At 42.5% G+C, this 19,543-nt stretch overlaps 1 protein-coding gene across 1 annotated transcript; it reads right to left on the bottom strand.

Moving 5' to 3' along the window:
• Nucleotides 1-1,221: 1,221 nt before the first annotated feature.
• LOC147431786 (uncharacterized) lies at nucleotides 1,222-7,137 on the bottom strand. The gene is made up of 19 exons (XM_086494275.1): nucleotides 6,667-7,137; nucleotides 5,984-6,105; nucleotides 5,611-5,705; nucleotides 5,439-5,483; nucleotides 5,260-5,344; nucleotides 4,946-5,031; nucleotides 4,682-4,855; nucleotides 4,430-4,588; nucleotides 4,266-4,338; nucleotides 4,080-4,176; nucleotides 3,904-3,994; nucleotides 3,417-3,653; nucleotides 3,158-3,337; nucleotides 2,932-3,054; nucleotides 2,763-2,846; nucleotides 2,491-2,675; nucleotides 2,227-2,365; nucleotides 2,084-2,140; nucleotides 1,222-1,979 (listed from the first exon to the last, which is right to left on the bottom strand). Exons 1-19 carry the CDS (start codon nucleotides 6,867-6,869, stop codon nucleotides 1,716-1,718), a joined length of 2,499 nt encoding a protein of 832 aa, XP_086350401.1. The 5' UTR covers nucleotides 6,870-7,137; the 3' UTR covers nucleotides 1,222-1,715.
• Between the last annotated feature and the right edge of the window lie 12,406 nt (nucleotides 7,138-19,543).

The raw sequence follows: 19,543 nt of genomic DNA on the forward strand, positions 1-19,543 counted from the left end.
CTACACAAGGTGGCTATGAGCTACCTAATGATCCAAGAAAGATGTTTTCAAAGGCATTTCAAGATGGTCACCCAAGGTGGAGGAGCAATGCTTCCTCAACAACAAAAAAATTTAGGGAAAATTACCAAAATACCCCTCTAATTTGTGGAAATTCCCAAAATACCCCTCAAAATTTAAAATTCCCAAAGCACCCCCATAATTTGTCATAAATTCCCAAAATGCCCTTGAAATTTTCCAAAATTCCCAAAATACCCCTAGTTGAGTAAATTTCTCAAAAAAACAAAAAAAAATTGTAGAAGAGTGATTGTCTACCATACAGGATGCTAAAACTAAAATTTGAGTTGGTTATGTAAGCTTTGGAGATGAATTCCTTCATTATTTTTAGACATAATTGCCTTTTTTCTAAGAGGTAATTTGCAAAACATTACATGCTGAGCATTCAAAAACCGATCCAATTGTCAAACAAGAATAAAGATTAGAAAATCTTGAAGATCCAATGAAAATAGATACAAGGATATGTTGGGAATTTTTAAAATTTGAGGGATACATTGGGAATTTCCACAAATTAGAGGAATATTTTGGTAATTTTCCCAAAAACTTATCGTGTTGGCCTAGCTTATCCGACTAAGAGCACCACCTGACAAGAGTCGGGCATTATGATGTTATTTCAAGTTGTAGGTCTCTCTCTCTATATATATTTATTTATTTATTTATTTATTTATATTTATTTATATTTACTTATCTATTTATTTAAAACAATCCAATCTCTAGTCCCCCAAAGAGTAGGTCTAACAGAAAAGCTTTGGCCTCTCAACGTACGTGTTGTCGTCGGTTCACACTCTCGAGGGACACTTTGTGTTCACGTGGTGTTCACGTTGCTAGGGCTCTTGCCTTTGGACACTCCAATGCATCCTGGGTCACCCAAGGACGAGGCTCCTAGCTGGTTGCTACAATTTCTTTCCTTCATCTCAGCATGTGGTGCATCACTTAGATGGCCATGGTGATGCCTACGCGTGGCTCTTGTCGGATGGTACGCGGCCCTTGCCAGACCACCTCTGGTGTGTCGAAAAAAAGAACAATCCAGCGATGGCGATCAACCACCTCGAGCAGGAATCCCCCATCTAAACAACAACCAACGCCCTATGTGTTCTTTCAGACAAAGTTGCTGCTTACATAGCTGAACGTTTCATAGATCCCCACATTCATTGAACAGACTAAGCAATTCCTTGATTACAAATATGTAAAGACGCACTCTCTTTTATATTTCAATGTAGAGACTGTAGAATAATCAGAGGCCTCTCTCCAGACTCTTGAGAGCCTGAAAATTTGATACTACTTCCATTACACTGATGCAAGGAAGCTCAGAGAGCCCCCCTTCTAGAATGAATGAATGAATGAATGCCTTCAAACTAAGATACACAAGAATGGTGCTTGGCAACTAATATACACCTGATACCCTTGATGCTAGTACCAAGACAAGTCTGCAAAGAATGCACTTCAAAGACTAGCAGCCCGACCTATGATGCAGCGCCAAGCCATTCTAGAAAAGATTGAGAAGTAACAGCTATATACAGCCATTGGAGCTATGAGAATAGAAAGATGAGGATCTTGATGAAAGGAGTATATGCTGCTTTTCTACCCTTTTCTGACATGTAGTTCATCTGTCGGAGCTGCGATTGCCATCCCTTCGTTGTAAGATGTTGAAACACAATGCCTCAGAGGAAATAGGTCAATTGCTGTTTCTTTCGGCTACCCCCTTCTCCAAACATATCATTCCACGCCCTCAGCTCAGCCATACCCACTCCTTCAGCGGCATAGCTGCTAGACACTTGGCTTTTTGCTTGCTTCAGGTCTTCCATGTTTAAGGGCCGAAGCATAGGCTCCAAAACCTTAGTCTCGGTGGCTTCTGCAGAATTTGAATCTTCACTAATATGTGAGGCCGATGGAATCTTTGAAACTATGGATGCATTCCCATTTTTCTGCATTCAATACAGAAGCCAATATAGAAAGAAAACATTTAATGTCTACGCTCACAACAACTACTACACAATTGGGAGGGGAAAAAATTGTCATGTACACAGACCATTTCTTTCTTCAGAAGCTCCCTTATCGGTCGATATGCTGCAACAGTGCACAGATTCTGCAGAAATACACACAGAACTTCAACAAAACTGAAGCTTTTTATTCAACAAGGCACTGCAGTGAGTACCCTAATGAAAATTCAACCTTAAGGTCACTTCCAGAATAGCCTTCTGTCATATTTGCAAGCTCAGCAGTATCGAGATCATCTGATACAGCTTCCTTCGAAAGAATTGCATTGAGTATCTTCTCCCTGTTTTCTTTGTTAGGAAGATCCACCATGATCCTACAATAGATCCCAGAAAGGAAGTTTTTTTTTAATTTGCTAATCACATAGGCGCACTGCACATATTTAAGAGTTGTAATCCCTTGTGCAATCTACACAACCTAGTCCAGGAAGAACACGCTCACCTTCGTTCGAACCTGCGGATGATCGCGTCGTCCAGGTCAAAGGGACGATTAGTGGCTGCCAGAACTAGAATCCTCTCTCCACCCTTAGAACGAAGCCCGTCCCAATGAGCCATGAATTCATTCTTTATCTTTCTCATTGTTTCGTGTTCTCCGGTTCTTGACCTCTGTCCTAACATGCTGTCAACCTGATCCAGTGACAAACCGGCTTTCATGAAGAAAATGGTGATAAATCGACATTATAAGGTTAATTGACAGATAAATCGTGCACATACCTCATCTATAAACAGGATTGTAGGAGCAACTTTAGAGGCCAGGGTGAACAAAGCCCTAACATTTTTTTCGTCTTCTCCAAACCACTGCGGTTCAACTAAGAGCACTTAGCACAAAGCACTAGAGATTAAGTCATCATACCAAGCAGCACCCCAACCAAGGAAGTCTGACCTTTGAGGTGATTGTCGACATTGACACATTGATGAAGCTAGCACCAGCTTCTCTTGCAACAGCCTTTGCTAACATGGTCTTACCAGTTCCTGGAGGTCCAAACAGCAAGATCCCTTTGCAAGGCTTCAAAAATAGACCAGTGTTTTGATTAGCCAAACAGTTGCACCATGTGCAAGCCTAAGCCAAATCCAAGTCACTCCTTAGACCAAGAAAGACAATTCCTTACCTTAATCAAGCCCCCTCTGCTGAACAAATCGGAGCGTTGAAGGGGAAGCATCACAACCTCTTGCAGTGCTTCCTTCACATCGTCGAGTGCACCAATATCTTCGAAACTAACTCCAATCTCACCAGCAGGAATAATATCTGGCCGAATTCTCTTCTCAAACTCGTTGTCTACGACAATTTCCTGCAGAATATATGGAGACATCAGATCTCCAAGCAAAACGTTGTGAGAAAAAAATCTCGGCAGAGAGAAAGTTCTTGACCTTCGCAGGAGTAGGAGACGTTGGTCCATCCCTAATTGCACCTCCCTTGGTCGCAGAGGTGTCGCCTTCCTTGCTTGGATCGTAATTATGGCCATCTGTATCTGCTTTCTTGTTGAGAGCGTCATTCTTAGGGCCATCGGAGCCTGATTTCTTAGATGCGTCACTTTTGGGAACCTTGCCTTCTCCAACCACCTTCAAAGCACTGTCAGATTTATTTTTACTAGATTCTGGAGCAATCTGCATCAAGTGAAAACATTATTTCCAACAGCCTACACAGCTTTCCAACAAAATATGCAGAATGAGAAGCTCTTGCGTCAAACTGACATGCCTACTAGAGTCTGAAAAAATATTAGTTCAACTCAAACTTTAGCCCTTCAACTAAGGAGACAACCCGCCTATGATTCTCTGTAAGTTGAGGAAGACATAGAATACATGTACACCAAGACGCTGACAGCGTCCTAGGAAGTTCTTTAACCACAAAACTGACCTGTAAATGCTTTGAGTTGGGATCTGCTTGCAGCTTTGGATCCTTGGTCTTGAGGCCGCCTGCTTGGAATAAGCTAAGCCCATGCGCAAGACTGCCAAATGACAAGCACACCATAATCACACTGCCAAGAGCAGCAAGGCCTAAACAGTGTAACATTCTTGTAGAGCTCAAGGCACCTTTTGGAGGAGATAATCAGCCTTCCTTGGCAAATTTGAGGCTTATCAGTGTTCATGAGATGATGGGAAATCGCCGCAACAACTATCTCCTCAATCACTGCCAAACCATCCACAAACTCAGTCAATTCAGGTACATCTCTCCTTCAACCACTTGAATAAGCAACAGACGTGCACTTCGCTACTTACAATTGCCAACCGAAACACCTTTGAAACAAAGTGAGTCGAGGTCCTCACACTTCACATTGTTTGAATTAAGGATCTGTAATTTGAAAATTAAAGAGGAAAAAGTCTTAACCAACTGTACAGATGGCCATTGAAAGTAGGAAGTAGCACTTTGCCCGTGATCCTACCTCTACAAGCCGATTCCTGAAGCCATGTGCCTTCATTACTTTCATGTCTTTCTCAAGTTGACTCTTCCAGCTAACAAGTTTATCATTATCCGTAGGCGGTTTGATGTTGATCTTGTATGGAAAGAGGGCAGCCACATTCTCATCACAATATGCAGAAACCTGCAAACATTGCACCCGTGTTAGAAAGTAGATTCCATTGCAGCGGATGCTGATGGACCCAAATAAAATTGTAGCTACTTATGCAGGCTTCACCTGTTCATTACAAGGCTCTTTCAAAAATCTGGAGCTCAATACAAACACAGGTCCTGCCAGTTTCATAAACATATTTCGGAGAAGTGTAACTGTCTCAGAACTTCCATTGACCAGCTTCATACAATCATACAGATACAGAATAATCGGGCCATCTTCCGACAGTCTTGATAGAGCCTGTAAAGGTGAAAGAAGTATATCACTATGATGGCACGTAGCAATGAGCTGAAATTAAAGCCTTTTAAGTACTCAAAGAAAACAGCCTACCCTGTACAGAGCAGACACCAGCTTCTTATCTTCAACAACTGAAGATTTTGTGCTTCCATCTTCCTTGAGGAAAGCTTGCACAAACCCTGCTTTGCAATCACCATAAAGTTCGCAAGGTCATTATATTTATGAGGTGCACAGCTAACAAATGATGCGCTGCAAACTTCTTGCTTCTACATTGAGCCAAGTATCGACCACATAAAAGGGTTTTTCGCATTAGATCTGGCCCTTAGAAATACCAGCTCTTCAAGTTGCATGAGCACATTCCAGCACATAATTGGTTGATAATGCAAAAACATTGCCTGGATACTTACTTATCCCGTTTGGGAATGCAACAGAGTTCTTGCCAAAAAATCCATTCATGCACCGGACCGCTCCATATGTTGAGTCCTTTGAAAGCTGAAACAAATAAAACACCAATAGCTCTCAGGCACAATGTAAAAGGCGCACTAAGATTGGAAACTAAATCTCCTGGAAGATAACAGAGGCTTACCGACAATTCAGTGAGGTACTTCGAGTTTGCATACTTCATCTGCATCTGTTATAGCAAGGCCCATTACTTCTCTCTTAGTTCAAATAACATGAACGAGAGACACATACTCTACTGCAATTTCATTAATCTCATTCAACAAAAACAAGGCTTGTACCAGTCTGCGAAGACTAACCTTAGAAGAGAAGTCTGAGATGTCCAGAATCAAAAGCTTGGCTTGGAAAAAATGAGCCAAGGCACTGACAAGCAACTTATGATATTGTTCGGTCCCTAAAAGAAGTAACAAACTTCAGAAGCTTCCAAACAAGGTGAAGGTTAATCTGTGCAGAAGAGGCACAAAAAGCATTCTAAATGAAACTGGCTTGATAGAGCTGAACATCTATCCAAAAAAAAAAAGTTCATCCTTGATTAAAATAGAAAAATAATGGAAAAAACCAATCATGAGGTGCCCATTCTTCGAATGTAGCAGAAAAGAATTGTACAACCTAGTCAAGCTTGCATCCAATGTACAGAGCATCAATGTACATTGAAACACATCATATGCTTACTTGCAGGCCCTGAAAGAAGAACTGCTCGACTTGCTGGAGACAATTTTCGTGTGAATTTGCCTAACTGTGTTTGTTTTAAATGCACATAGGCTGCATTTGTCAATAAAACCTTTGTCTCTTCGCTGGTCAGGTTAAAGAAACAAAAAAAAAATTGGAAATTAGTCGAAAAAGTCTCCATCTCTTTAAGATCAAGTATAAGAACAACAGAAAATTCTGGACGTAAGTACGGCTGACAAAATCAGGGCATAACATCGAAATATGAGTTTAGAAATTTCAAAGAAAATTTCCGTATGCACATCATCCCAATTTTCATGAATTTGAGTATGCCAGCAACCATATGTGCATATGATGGGAAATACACTAGCCAATTCTCACTGCTACTTATGATGGCTGCAGTCTTCCCCTGTACTGAACGAAATTTCACCCTTGCTACAGCAATTGACACTAACACCACCATCCGCAAAAAACGTAAGCATCATAGCACCCACAGGGCCCATGAAAAACGCATACAGTGGGTTGTTAAGAGTGCATCAAGCATAAGTGCCAATGCACGCCAAATAGATGCTGCATGCTTCTCAAAGGCCCAGAGGAACAGAAAAGCATCCAAACAACTTAAGGACGTAGGAAGAAGAAGAAGAAGGGAAATTTTAACGGGAAAATTGAATGACACCATGGGTACGTACTTGAGGAAATAGGGGAATCTGTCGAAGGTGACAGAGCCTTCACCGCAGTCCGCAACAAGAGCTAGAAGCTCATTTTCAAGGACTTGGTCGGAGAGTGAGTCGCTGGTCCATCCATTGAAGCTCTTAGTCCCTGCGGTGGCTAGACCAAAACCCAAGCCTACCCCTAAGGCAAGCGCAGAAAGCAGCTTCTGCGTGCTGTCCATCTAGAAATTGGTGCAAAACGACGTGGATGATGGTCCCGTGCAGGAGAACGAGAAAGAGCTAATGCGAGAGATCGGCCCGCAGCCTAGCTGACGAGGCCGGTGATGCTCTGGGAAGCGGTGTAAGAAGAAGCAGAGGGGAACGAGATGGTTTCTGTATCGAATCAAGGATCGAAAACTGCGCGCGAAGCTCTTTCGCGTTGTGCCAGCCGCAAGCAGCCTCAAAATACGATTTTGAATTCAACATGTCGTACAAGGCGGACAACTTAATGGTGGGCGGGACAGCCTCCAAATAAGCGGGCGGTTGCGGTAGAGCCTGTTCACATGGGACCGTGGTTGCGAAAATGGCGACGTTCACCTGTGAGACAAGCGGCGTCTTTAGAGCCTGTTCACATGGGACCGTGTTTGCGAACATGTTGCGAATTCATTATGTTCACATATGAGGTTTTCCCGAATTTCTTGAGCAGCGGTTACGAACTGGTTGCGAGCCTGGTCCATGCCTGGCTGGGGGTGGAGCACGAGCACAACCGCAAAAAAAGACAAGCACCAGATTCATATTCGTGGCAAGAAACTTTGGGGTTTACTGCTTTAGGGAATACGAGCAATAAAATAAATAAGAAGAGCGAGCTGAGAACGCAAAGCGACAAACCCGAGTTGTGGTACGATTCTTGGCAGGACGCTCGAAATAGTGAGAAAAAAGCTTTATTTATTTCAGCTTCCGAATTTAGAGGTCTCCATATGAACTGCATGGTTTTGGGTTGCCACTTGCCAACAAGTTCGCAACCCTCAAGCCATGTAAACTAGCTCGTAGATTCTTTTCAAATTTGCAAGAGTTTTGAAATTTTGAACCAAAAATTTTCTCGTTTATTTGACAAATTCAACCGGCTCAAGGCTAAGCTTGAGAGAGAGTGTGTTACATCGGTCGACGAAGCGTGGTCGATGCCATGGCTCATGGCTTTTAATATAACTTTTTTTGTTTTCGTAATATTCAATACACACACTTTTGTGAGTTTGGAAGAAAAAAAAAGGGCGAGAGAGAGAGAGAGAGAGAGAGAGAGAGAGAGAGAGAGTTTGGTCTACTTTAATCGATTAAGAGGAGTTTTGCACACAGGCAATCAAGGTGTTCACTTGCATCAGCAATGTTTCCTTTTTCATGCTTGCTCGCTGCATTGACGCCTCAATTGGGCGGGGGTAGAGAGGACTCTATCCATTTTGGCAAAGCTAAAATACTAGGTGAGGGTAGGCTGACTTTCGGAGGCGGGGTTAAACTCAAAATGTACAAAATTTGAGCTTATTTTTCAAATTTTCACATGTTTACATTGCTTTGCTCAAATTTTAGGCACAATATTTCCTTGTTCTCATGCTCCTAACATGCATAACTGGATTTTCATGTAACATTTAATGGTCTAGTAACTTGTGTGTAGCGGAAAATAGCATGAACATAGTGAGCACTTCATTAGAATAGCTTCCTAGTGAGAATAACAAAAGTGCTTGGGTGGAGAGAGCAACAAAATTTATGACACTGATTAGATAGCATGAACAATACTTCAAAAGAGAGAGAAATTAAGCAATTGACAACACTTGAGGACCGGATTTGCATGGAGCCGGTTCCCCCTCCAAAAGGCTTTGTATTATGGTTTCTCCCATCAAGAGAGACATTTTACATTACGCTTCTTTGTGTTCCTTCAATACTAGCTAGTGCATTGAAAATGGAAACTTCATGCTTTAAGCAAAACACTTATCAAACACAACATCAATTCCCTCACGGTCTCAGACCCAAGACCTCACACACCTTCGAAGATGGTGAGATGTCATAATAATCAATATCTAATTCTCGTAAATGTTAAACTGGTCATTTAATATGGGGAAGTGCCAGGGGAGAAAAGGCTAGAATATTGGTTAAGTTAGCAAACCGGCCACATTAGGGATCCAAAGGAGGGAAAATAGGGATCCAAATGGGGGGCCATCTGCAAAAGAGCTATGTGCAACAATGGGCTTAAAAGACCTTAAGGTTCAGCCCATTAAGACTTCCAAAATGCTAAGGTTCCAAAATTCAAAGGTTGTGTCCAAAGGTCAACTTTAGGGAAAATTGGTTGCTTTGTGTGTGTCCCAAAAGTCTTTCTCAAGCCCTACATAGGAGGGGGCGAGCCCAAGAAGTAGGGGGTGAGAGAGAATCTCATACACACACACACAAGCTCCCTTTGTACACAAGGGGAAAGAGAGACACATATCAGCTCCCTAGCCCAGATGCCCACCAGGTGTACTCAAATCCTATTGGATGGCCTTGGAGGTGGACCAATGAGAATTAGGCTAGAGTAAATCTCGTTTAATTAATTTAAAAACACTTAATAAAAGAACCAATAAGAATTAAGCTCTCTAAAAGACTATTGGACACTCTCCCAAGGGGACCAATGAGCATTCAGCAACCCAAGGCTTGCCTGATTCCTATTGGCCAGGAGGCAAAGGGATTCAATGAGAGTTTAGTTGAATTATTAAATTACCTAAAGCTCTCACAAAAGGGGAAAGGGGGACACATGTCAGAAAGGTATCACTTATGTTGCTTAATTGTCATTGGCTAAGCCTAGGGAGGTCCAATAGGATGCTAGCATGAGTAATTAGCAAGGGGGGTCGACCAAGAGAGAGAGGGGGCTGATTTTTGCAAGGCATTATCACACACACACACTCACACAATCTCATGTGTGAAGAAAAGAAGACTCTCTCTCCTTCTCAAGCTTTAATGGAAAGCTTATCACCTACTTGCAAGGTGATAAGCTTGTGATTGTGTGTGTGAGTTTCTCTCTCATCCCCTACTTGCAAGGCTTGCCCGCTCCTATGCTCCTATGTAGGGATTATAAAGACTTTTTGTGGCACACACAAAGCATCCAATTCCCCTTAAGTTTGTCCAAAGGAGCTCCTATGTAGGGATTATAAAGACTTTTTGTGGCACACACAAAGCATCCAATTCCCCTTAAGTTTGACCTTTGGACACAACCTTTGAATTTTGGAACCTTAGCATTTTGGAAGTCTTAATGGGTTGAACCTTAGGGTCTTTTAAGCCCATTGTTGCACATTGCTCTTTTGCAAATGCCGCCCCCCGCCCCCCCCCCCCCCCGGGTTGGATCCCTAATGGGTTGAACCTTAGGGTCTTTTAAGCCCATTGTTGCACATTGCTCTTTTGCAGCCCATTGTTGCACATTGCTCTTTTGCAAATGCCCCCCCCCCCCCCCCCCCCCCCGGGTTGGATCCCTATATTCCCTCCTTTGGATCGTTACTTTGGCTGGTCTGCTAGCTTAACCAATATTCTAGCTTTTTTTCCCCTGTCACTTCCCCATATTAAATGATCAGTTTAACATGAGAAAATCATTTAGGAGAATATTGATTATTATGACATTTAAGTATCACCATTGTAAGGTGAGACATACTTTTCTCAAACATTGTTATGCATGGCCACTAGTCTAGTGTTCACATTAAACCTCCAAACAATTTGAGCCTATTTTTAATATTTTACACTGCTTTGCTCAAATTTTAGGCATAATAAATTTCCTTTTCCTTGTGCTCCTAACCGGCATACATGGATTTTCAAGTAGCAACATTGTAAGCTAAGACATAATTTTCTCAAACATTGTTATGCATGGCAGCTAATCCACTACTCACATAGAACATCTAAACAATTACAATGCTTATAGGATCCATGAAATAAAAAATTGCAATTTCAAGAGAGCTATAATTTTTTGTAGTATTAGTGGAGACAAATACCCTATGTAACATTTAATGCACTAGTAACTTGTGTGTAGCTGAAATTGATAACATAGTGAGCATTTCATTAAGAACAAGTTCCTAATGAGCATAGAGAGAGTACCTAATTTGAGAAAGAAACATAGCAATTTACACATAGCTAATTTGGCATTGACAATACTTGAAAAGAGAGAGAAATAAAACAATTGACAATACTTGAGGACCGGATTTACATGGAGCCAGTCCCCCCCTCCATAAAGGCTTTGTATTATAGCTTCTCCCATCAAAGGAGACTTTTGTACAATACAATTCTTGTGTTCCTTGACAAAACTCGGTAGTGCAATGAAGATGGAAGCTTCATGCACCCAATTATTCTTGAAAAACACACCTAGTGTCCCTAGCCTCAGTCCCAAGACCTCACACACCTTCAAAAATGGTGAGAGCTAGCAGGGAATGAGAATGATTGAGAGGAAGAAGATGTATCTTACGAGAAAGAAGTATACTCCTCACATAATCACTCTAATAGCATAGCTTTGCTTAATAATTAGCATGGTAGAGGAGATGAGCATGCCATTGAAGCTTGCCTCTTGGTTGGATTTGCATTCCATAGCCAAGAGTTTTTGGTGTAGGCCTCTACTTCTCAATGCTTGGAGAAGGAGATGGAGTTCTTCTTGCACACATGAGTTGTGTGTGTGTGTGTGTGTGTGTGTGTGTGTGTGTGTGTAGCAATGTGTTGATAAAAAATGCAACCCTCTCTCTCTTCTTGGTCGACCCCTCTTGCCATTTACTCTTGCTGGCCTCCCATTGGCCTGCAGAGCTTAGCCAATCACAAATTAGAAGCATAATTGATAGCCTTGTGACATGTGTCCCCCTTTCCCCTTTTGTGAGAGCTTTAAGTAATTAAAGTAATTTAACTCTCATTGGATCTTTTAGTCCTTTGGCCAATAGGAATCAGGAAAGCCATTGGGCTGCTTGATGCTCATTGGACCCCTTGGTAGATTGTTCAATAGTCTTTTGGGGAACTTAATTTATATTGGTTCTTTGATCAATCATTTTAGAATTAATTAGACTAATTTTACTCTAGCCTAATTCTCATTGGTCCACCTCTACGGCCATCCAATAGGATTTGAGGGAAGATTGGGGGCAACTGGCCTAGGGGTCTGCCATGTGTCCAATATTTTCTCTCGGGAAATCTTTGGAGTGTGTGTGTGTGTGTGTGTGTGTGTTTCTCTCTCCTCCCCTACTCTTAGAGCTCGCCCCCTCCTTGATAGGGATGTGGGAAGACTTTTGAGTCTTCCCTCCACCATCCAATTTTCCCAGCTTTGACCATTTGGACTTTTCAATTAAATTTTTAAACCTTAGCCTATGGGAGTCTTAATGGAGCTGAACCTTAGGTATTTTAAGCTCCAGTGATGCACATTGCTCTTTTGCAAACTGCCCCCCTTTGGATCCCTGCAAAGACTGGTCTGGCAGCCTTACCAATATTCTAGCTTTTACTCCCCTAGTACTTTCCCATATTAAATGACCAGTTTAACATGAGAAAATCATTTGGAAGAATTAGATATTAGTTTTTATGACATTACCTCTCTTTTGAAATCATAGTCGTCCTCGACTATGAGGTAGAGAAGATAAAGCCTAGTCATTGGTCTGTTTGCTAGCAGGTAGAGGATCCCTATATTACCCTACAACACCGTTCCAGAATGGATGACTAGTCCATTTGGTGCTTGAGAGCTTTAGCTACCACAAGAATGTCTGCATGTTAGTCCGTATCAATCTTCCATAGTAGAATGACAAAATCTACTTGGTGTTCGGGAGACGTCGTCTCCACAAACATGATCCTAAGCATGCATACTTATTAACATGTGCGCACAATAAACAAAAGAGAGTCTTATAAGACAGAAACTTTGTTCATTTATACGTATTTACATTTGCTTACTCTAGGGAATCATTGTAAGCATTGACAAGGTTTGTTTAGGTTATCCTTTAATTGTCTGTCTTGCATCCATCTAGCATCTTCAAAAGGATAATTTTTAAACTTGATAAGATATCGTCGGATAGTCTTACTGCCTCTCAATACCTTGTCTTCATGTCGGAGAATGGACTCGGGCTGCAGCACCTCTTCTTGGTCCTCGATCTCTCATGGGTCTTCAATGGTTGCTTCTTGAGGTGTCTCTCCTTTATAAGGCTTTAGTAGGCTCACATGGAAAGCATTGTGTATGAGCCAATGGTTGGGCAACTTGAGTATAGGTCATCTCATTGATTGGCCTAAGAATTTAAAAGGGACCATGGTACCTTTTTTCTAACTTAGCATAGTACTTTTGGTGTCCTGTAGGATTCTTGCCCATCGTGTGCCTTAATCAAGCCTTGGGAAACTTAAGCAGGACCCAATCATTTTGTTTAAAGGCCAGGGCTCTTCTGTGCTTATCAACAGCAGGCTTTTGCCTTTGCTGAGAGATGGATATAGCATCCTTAATCTTTTGAAAAGATTCTTGCGGGTCTTGGCTATATTTATTTGCAACGAAGCTCTTCCCATGTACCTTGAGTAGCAGGGGACTTTTTTATCTTCCCACTATCACCTCAAAGGGTGCTTTTCCTGTGGAAGTATGTACAGTGTTATTGTAATCATACTCCACTAAAGGTAAGTACTTCTCCCATTGGGACTTTTAATTTCCTTCTATGACATAAGATTTTAGTAGATCAAGAATTGTTAGGTTAGCTATTTCACTTTGGCCATCCGTTTCCGGGTGATAGGCCAAAGAGCAATCTAGCCTTGTACCTAAATTCTCAAAGAGACCCTTCCAAAAATTACTAGTCATTCTAGGATCTCTATCCGACACTATGGACATTGGCAAGCCGTGGTACTTGAAGATTTCTGATACAAAGAGGGTTGCCATTTGATGGGCCTTGATAGTCTTTTTGTGTAATGGTAATGGCCTATGAACTTTGAGAATAGCGGAATTAGGAAATTAGGTGAAGCACTTTTGAGAGATTACTTTGTGAGCATAGCGGGTGAACTTAATTGATGGTAGCAACATAAACATGGTACCTAGTTAACTTGGCATGAACATTACTTTTGCAAGAGAGAGAGTTTAGAGAACATGACAATAGTTGAGGACCGGATTTATATGGAGCCGGTCCCCCCTCCAATAAGCATTTGTACTATAGTTTCTCCCATCAAGAGAGACTTGGTACAAGACAATCTTTGTGTTCCTTGTAACCTAGGTGATGCAATGAAGATGGAAAGCTTCATGCATCACAAGCATAACATAAACTTGAAGAAAACATTAACTATCCCAAGCCTCAGTCCCAAGGCCTCAAACACCTTCGAAGGTGGAGAGAGCTAGTGGGGAATGAGGATAGGGAAGAGGAAGAAGAAACATTCCATAGGAGAAAGAAATAGTTCCTCACTTATCATTACTCTTCTTGCTAGCATATATAATAGCATAGTAATGAATATGGAGAAGATGGCAAGCTTAAGCATTGAAGCATAGCTCTTGGTTGGATTTGCATTCCATAGCCAAGAGTGTTGGTGTAGGCTTTCACTCTCACAAGCTTGGAGAAGGAGGTGGTGTTCCTCAACTTTCACCAAGTGAGAATAGCCTTGCAAATGAGTTTGTGTGTGGAGTATATCCCCCTAGCACCCCCCTTTCTTGCTTTGGGCAAAAATTCTACTTGCTACAAGCTCATTGGACCCCTCTCCCCTTATCCAATCACATCCACCATGCAGTCAAGCATATGGGTAGTCTTTTGACAAGTGTCCTCCTTACCCCTTAGAGAGAGAGAGAGAGAGAGAGAGAGAGAGAGAGAGAGAGCTTGAAAATATCTAGATATTTGTTAGATGGAAGTAGAGTATCAGTGGAGCCCTCTTTAGCCCAACCAATAGCATTCAAGCACACCATGTGGTTAAGCTTAGTGAGAGTCTGACATGTGTTCCATGTGCTCTTTTTAGAATTCCCCTAACTTTGAGATTTTTATGCATAGGAAGTTTCTCAAGCAACTTCCTCATTAAGTGAGTAGGTTCTCTTTTTGACTCAAGCATCTTACCTCCCATGCATAGGAAGCTTCTCAAGCAACTTCCTCATTAAATGTGACAAGTACCTCAAGTACCTTAGTCATCAAGCATGACAAGCACCTTAGGTGGGGTTCCCACCTCAAGCACAGCCTTAGCTTGCTTAAGTTTAGGTCGGGTTACCACATCAAGCACATCCCTAGCTTGCTTAAGTTTAGGTTGAGTTCCCACCTCAAGCACAACCCTAGCTTGCTTAAGGTTCCCACCTCAAGCATAGCCCTAGCTTGCTTAAGTTTAGGTCGGGTTCCCACCTCAAGCTCAGCCCTAGCTTGCTTAAGATCAAAGAACTTTTAACACTAACCATTGGAGGTCTTTAATGAAGCTAACCCTAAGGTCTTTTAAGCTTCATTAGTTGCACATTGCTCTTTGATAGACTACCTCCTTTTGGACCCCTATTGAGATATAACCATCTCTCCTCTTGGTCCCATGTTGAGGTAAGTCTAGAAGCACTTATTGCACATTGCTCTTTGATAGACCATCTCCTTTTGGACCCCTATTGAGATGCAACCATCTCTCCTTTTGGTCCCGTGTTGAGACAAGTCTAGAAGCACATGTCTCTATTCTAACTCTTGTTCCTGTTTATTCTCCCACATTAAATGATCAGTTTAATATGAGAAAATCATTTGGTAAAGTTAGATATTATAATTTATGACATTACCTCTCTCTTGAAATCATAGTCGTCCTCGACTATGAGGTAGAGAAGATAAAGCCTAGTCATTAGTCCATGTTTCTTAGCGGGTAGAGGATCCCTTTTACCCTACGACATCATTCCAAGATGGATGACTATGCCATTTGGTGCTTGGGAGACGTAGATGCCGCAAGCATGTCTGCTCTTTAGTCCATATCATACTTCCAAAGTAGAGTGACAAGCTCTACTTGGTGTTTGGGAGATGTCGTCACCACAAACATGATTCTAAGCATGCATACTTTTAAATTTGTGCACAATAAAAAGAGAACTAGTCTTATAAGACAAAAACATTTTCCATTCAAAATGCATTTTCATATGCTTACTCTAGTGCAACATTGTAAGCATTGACAAGGTTCATATTATCCTTAAGCTAGGTTCTTTGCATTCATCTAGCATCTTTAACAGAATAATTCTTAAACTTAATAAGATATCGTCAGATAATCTTACCATTTCTTAATACCTTGTCTTCATGTCATAGGATGGACTCAGGTTGAAGTACTTCTTGTTGGGGTATAGGCGCCTGTGCCTTGCCCGACCGTCCAGAGTCTGGGCGCCCACTGACTTGTATACCTTATACATAGCATAAGTGTATAGGGGGCTGCTCACTCTTTGAGTCTCCCCACCCATATCTATGTATTGTGTGTCTCCTTCTCTCTCTCACTCTCCGTCTATGGTGCTCTCCGATCCCCTTCCATTGGTATCAGAGCGACAGGTGTGAGAGCGTAGATGGACGGCTTCGCGATGAACTCGTCGGCTATGGCAGAGAGGTCACAGATCTGAGCAAAGAAATAGAGGAGGATTGTGGACAGCCATACAGAGGCTTGCAGGAGAGCTCTCAGGAGCTTCCTAGTGCTCACAGATCAGTCCACAGTTCCTCTACAGATCAGCCCACTGTGTACAGCAGCCATACAGAGGCTTGCAGGAGAGCTCTCAGGAGCTTCCTAGTGCTCACAGATCAGTCTACAATTCCTCTACAGATCAGCCCACTGTGTACAACATTTTCCCTCTTCTCGGCAAGCTTTGCAACGGCTACATCGGCGACAGATTGGAGCTTGGATATTCCATAGACATGGAAGCATTGTGAGATTGATGCATTCAGCTCACGCATCGAGGTGGGAAGTGAGTTTGAGCCTTTCTATGAGCTCAAAGAAGCACATAAGAAAGTCGTTTAGTTTTTGGCAGTTTGACAGCAGTCTACTGTTTTGCTCATAACTTGAGCTACAAAGCTTCGATTCCAAAACTTTTTGGTTCAAAATGAAGCTGGCTTCAAGCTCTACGACTTTGTAGAAGGAATCATTTTTTGATTCGGAGTGCAGTTGGGTTTGAAATTAAAAACACAGAGACTGTTTTTCAGGACAGTTTTGGGCTCTGTTGTTTTCTTTGCTGCAAACAGCTTACCCGTGCACACTGCAGGTAGCAAGCACATTTGCAGGTGTTACAAGATCGGGTTTGACTCCCAGGTACAGGTTGAGTCTAGTACTCCCACAAGTGTTGCCAGTTGCAGTTGAGTGGTTCTTCTACAGTGTTGTGGCTTGCATACATGGTCTTTGAGCGGGTAATGCTCTATGTATGCTTATGTGGTGAGCAGTAGATCTTGTGAGCAAGTGCAGAGGTTGGTTGTGGATGACATGTATGGTCACCTGTGGTACTCTTTGTGAGCATTTGCTGGACACAGGTTTGCAGAGCTTATGCATGTATGTTGAGTGTAGTTTGATGCGCATTGATTGCTCATTGTATTGAGCTTGCAGGACAATGGTTATTTTGTGTTGATAGCCATTGTGTGTCGAAACTCTGGCAAAATTTTCCCATGAGTTTTATGCGCATCATTTATGCGATCTAGGTAGAGATTGCGGGTTGCACTCAGCATTTGCGTGCGGTGTTCTCTTCAGGTGAGAGATTTGTGCATGTGTATGCATCGATACCGCACAGTGTGGGCTTGGTGATTAGCTCACGGTTTGACAGGCGTACAGTTATCTTGGCACATTCACAGGAGTGAATATTGTGATGTATGCTTGTGTGGCGACGAGCTAAGTAACCGGATTCGAGTCATATTGACTTGTGATTTTGTGCAAGGTTTTGCACGATTATTGGTGCAATTTTGCATCAGGTTTGAGCCATATTTGCAGACTTCTGTTGATGCGATTCGAGCCAGTTTAGGGCTGATTTGGTTGACATTTGCTACTTATTGTTGGTTGCTCTTTTGCGAACATTATGGCTGATTTTTCATTTGACTTCTAGCGTTATGATCTGGCACAGTTTGATGGTGCAGATTTTGTTGCTTGGAAGGAGCATATGCTTGTTGCATTGGCGGATTTGGGGCAGGATAAACCCTTGCGTGGTTTATCGGCGAAGCCCAAGTCTATGCGTGATGATGATTGGCAGGATCTTGATGAGTTATCCATGTCTACGATTCATTTGCATCTGGTTGAGTCTGCTTACTGGCAGGTCTCGAGGGAGACTACAACTCATGCTTTATGGCAGAGTTTACATGCTATGTACGCGACATCCATGTCTACACGGGAGTCTAGTCCCACTTCTATGTCCATGGGAGAGATTGGTCCCACACGCAAGTCTCGACGGCATAGAGACTTGACATGTTGGCATTGTGGACATAGAGGGCACATTAGGCGTCGATGTTTCAGGCGTTTGAGACAACGGAGGCAACAGATGCGTGATGCAGACTTGGGCATGACAGATGCTAATGATATCAGTACGGTGGTTACTGAGTATGCTTGTGACGATGATGTCACATTTACATCTAGCTTGTCTTCATACGATCTTATGTCTACGGATTGCATATCGGATTGCACATTGTCTTCACATTGGTTACTAGATTCAGATGCTACTTTCCATGTCACGTCGCATCGTGAGTGGTTTAGCACGTTTTCTAGTGGGAGACTTGGTTGTGTTCACATGGTTGATGGTGTTGTGTATGACATTGAGGGTGTAGGAGACGTATGTTTGTCCTTGCCCAGTGGTATGAGATTTACCCTACATCATGTGCGTTATGTGCCAGATCTGAGATGGGATTTGATCTCAGTCAGACAGTTACGAGATTGTGGATGTCAGATTTCGCTTCGAGAGCGAGATTTTGTGATGCATTTGGGTTCGCTAGTGATTGCGAAAGGTACCATGAGTGGTCCAGGTTACCCATTGCATGTGGATCACAGGAGAGACGGTGTTGTCTCTGTCATCATGCAGCCAGAGAGCAGGCGAGTCTCTTTTGCTTATGGGTTACAGGGTGCTTTGCATGGAGTGCAGAGTAGTGAGCTCGTTGTGCACACAGTTGGGGCACGACTTGAGCAGTCACACAGAGAGGTGACAGAGTCAGACATGCATGCTTTGCTAGTGACTGCAAAGCAGAGAGTCAGTTGTGCGAGATATTTCTATGCATGATAGATAGGTAGAGCGGTCTTGCTCTAGTGAGTCACGACAGGAGGATGTTGTGCAAGAGTCTATGCATAAGGAGTTAGAGCATGAGAGCTCTAGTGAGTCACAGCAGATTGAGTGGTCATGTTTGCAGTGGATGATTGCAGAGGAGGCTGAGATGTCAGCGATTATGCATTCATTCCTTTCTATGCTCGACAGTGAGCATGGGGATATAGTTGTGCAGGATATGTCTTCCAGCAGACACCTAGAGTGTCATAAAATCTAATATCTAACCAACCCAAATGATTTTCTCATATTAAATTGATCACTTAATGTGGGAGAATAAACGGGAACAAGTGTTAAGATATAGATATGTGCTTATAGATCTATCTCAACACGGGGCCAATAGTAAAGGGGCCCAAATGGGAGATGGTCTATCAAGAGCAAGGCTAACCAATGGAGCATAAGACCTTAGGGTTAGCTTCATTGAAGACCTCCAATAATGTGTGTAAAAGTCCTTTGACCTTAGGTAAGCTATGAGCTTGAGGTGGGAACCCGGCCCAAGCTCGAGGTGTTTGTCCTGCTTGAGGTGCTTGTCGTGCTTGAGGTGTTTGTCCTGCTTGAGGTGCTTGATTAAGGTGCTTGAGGTGCTTGACTTACTCCATGCTTGAGGTGCTTGACTTGCCGCTTGATTAAGGTGCTTGAGGTGCCTTGGCATGCTTGCCGGAGATGCTTGTGGGAATACCCCCTAGTCCAAGTGCTTTGTCATGCTTGATGACTAAGGTGCTTGAGCTCCTAAAGTCAAAAGCATCCCTA

The sequence above is a fragment of the Adiantum capillus-veneris genome, chromosome 21, assembly GCF_014529385.1.
Source record: "Adiantum capillus-veneris isolate H3 chromosome 21, ASM1452938v2, whole genome shotgun sequence".
In the NCBI taxonomy this organism is placed as follows: domain Eukaryota; kingdom Viridiplantae; phylum Streptophyta; class Polypodiopsida; order Polypodiales; family Pteridaceae; genus Adiantum; species Adiantum capillus-veneris.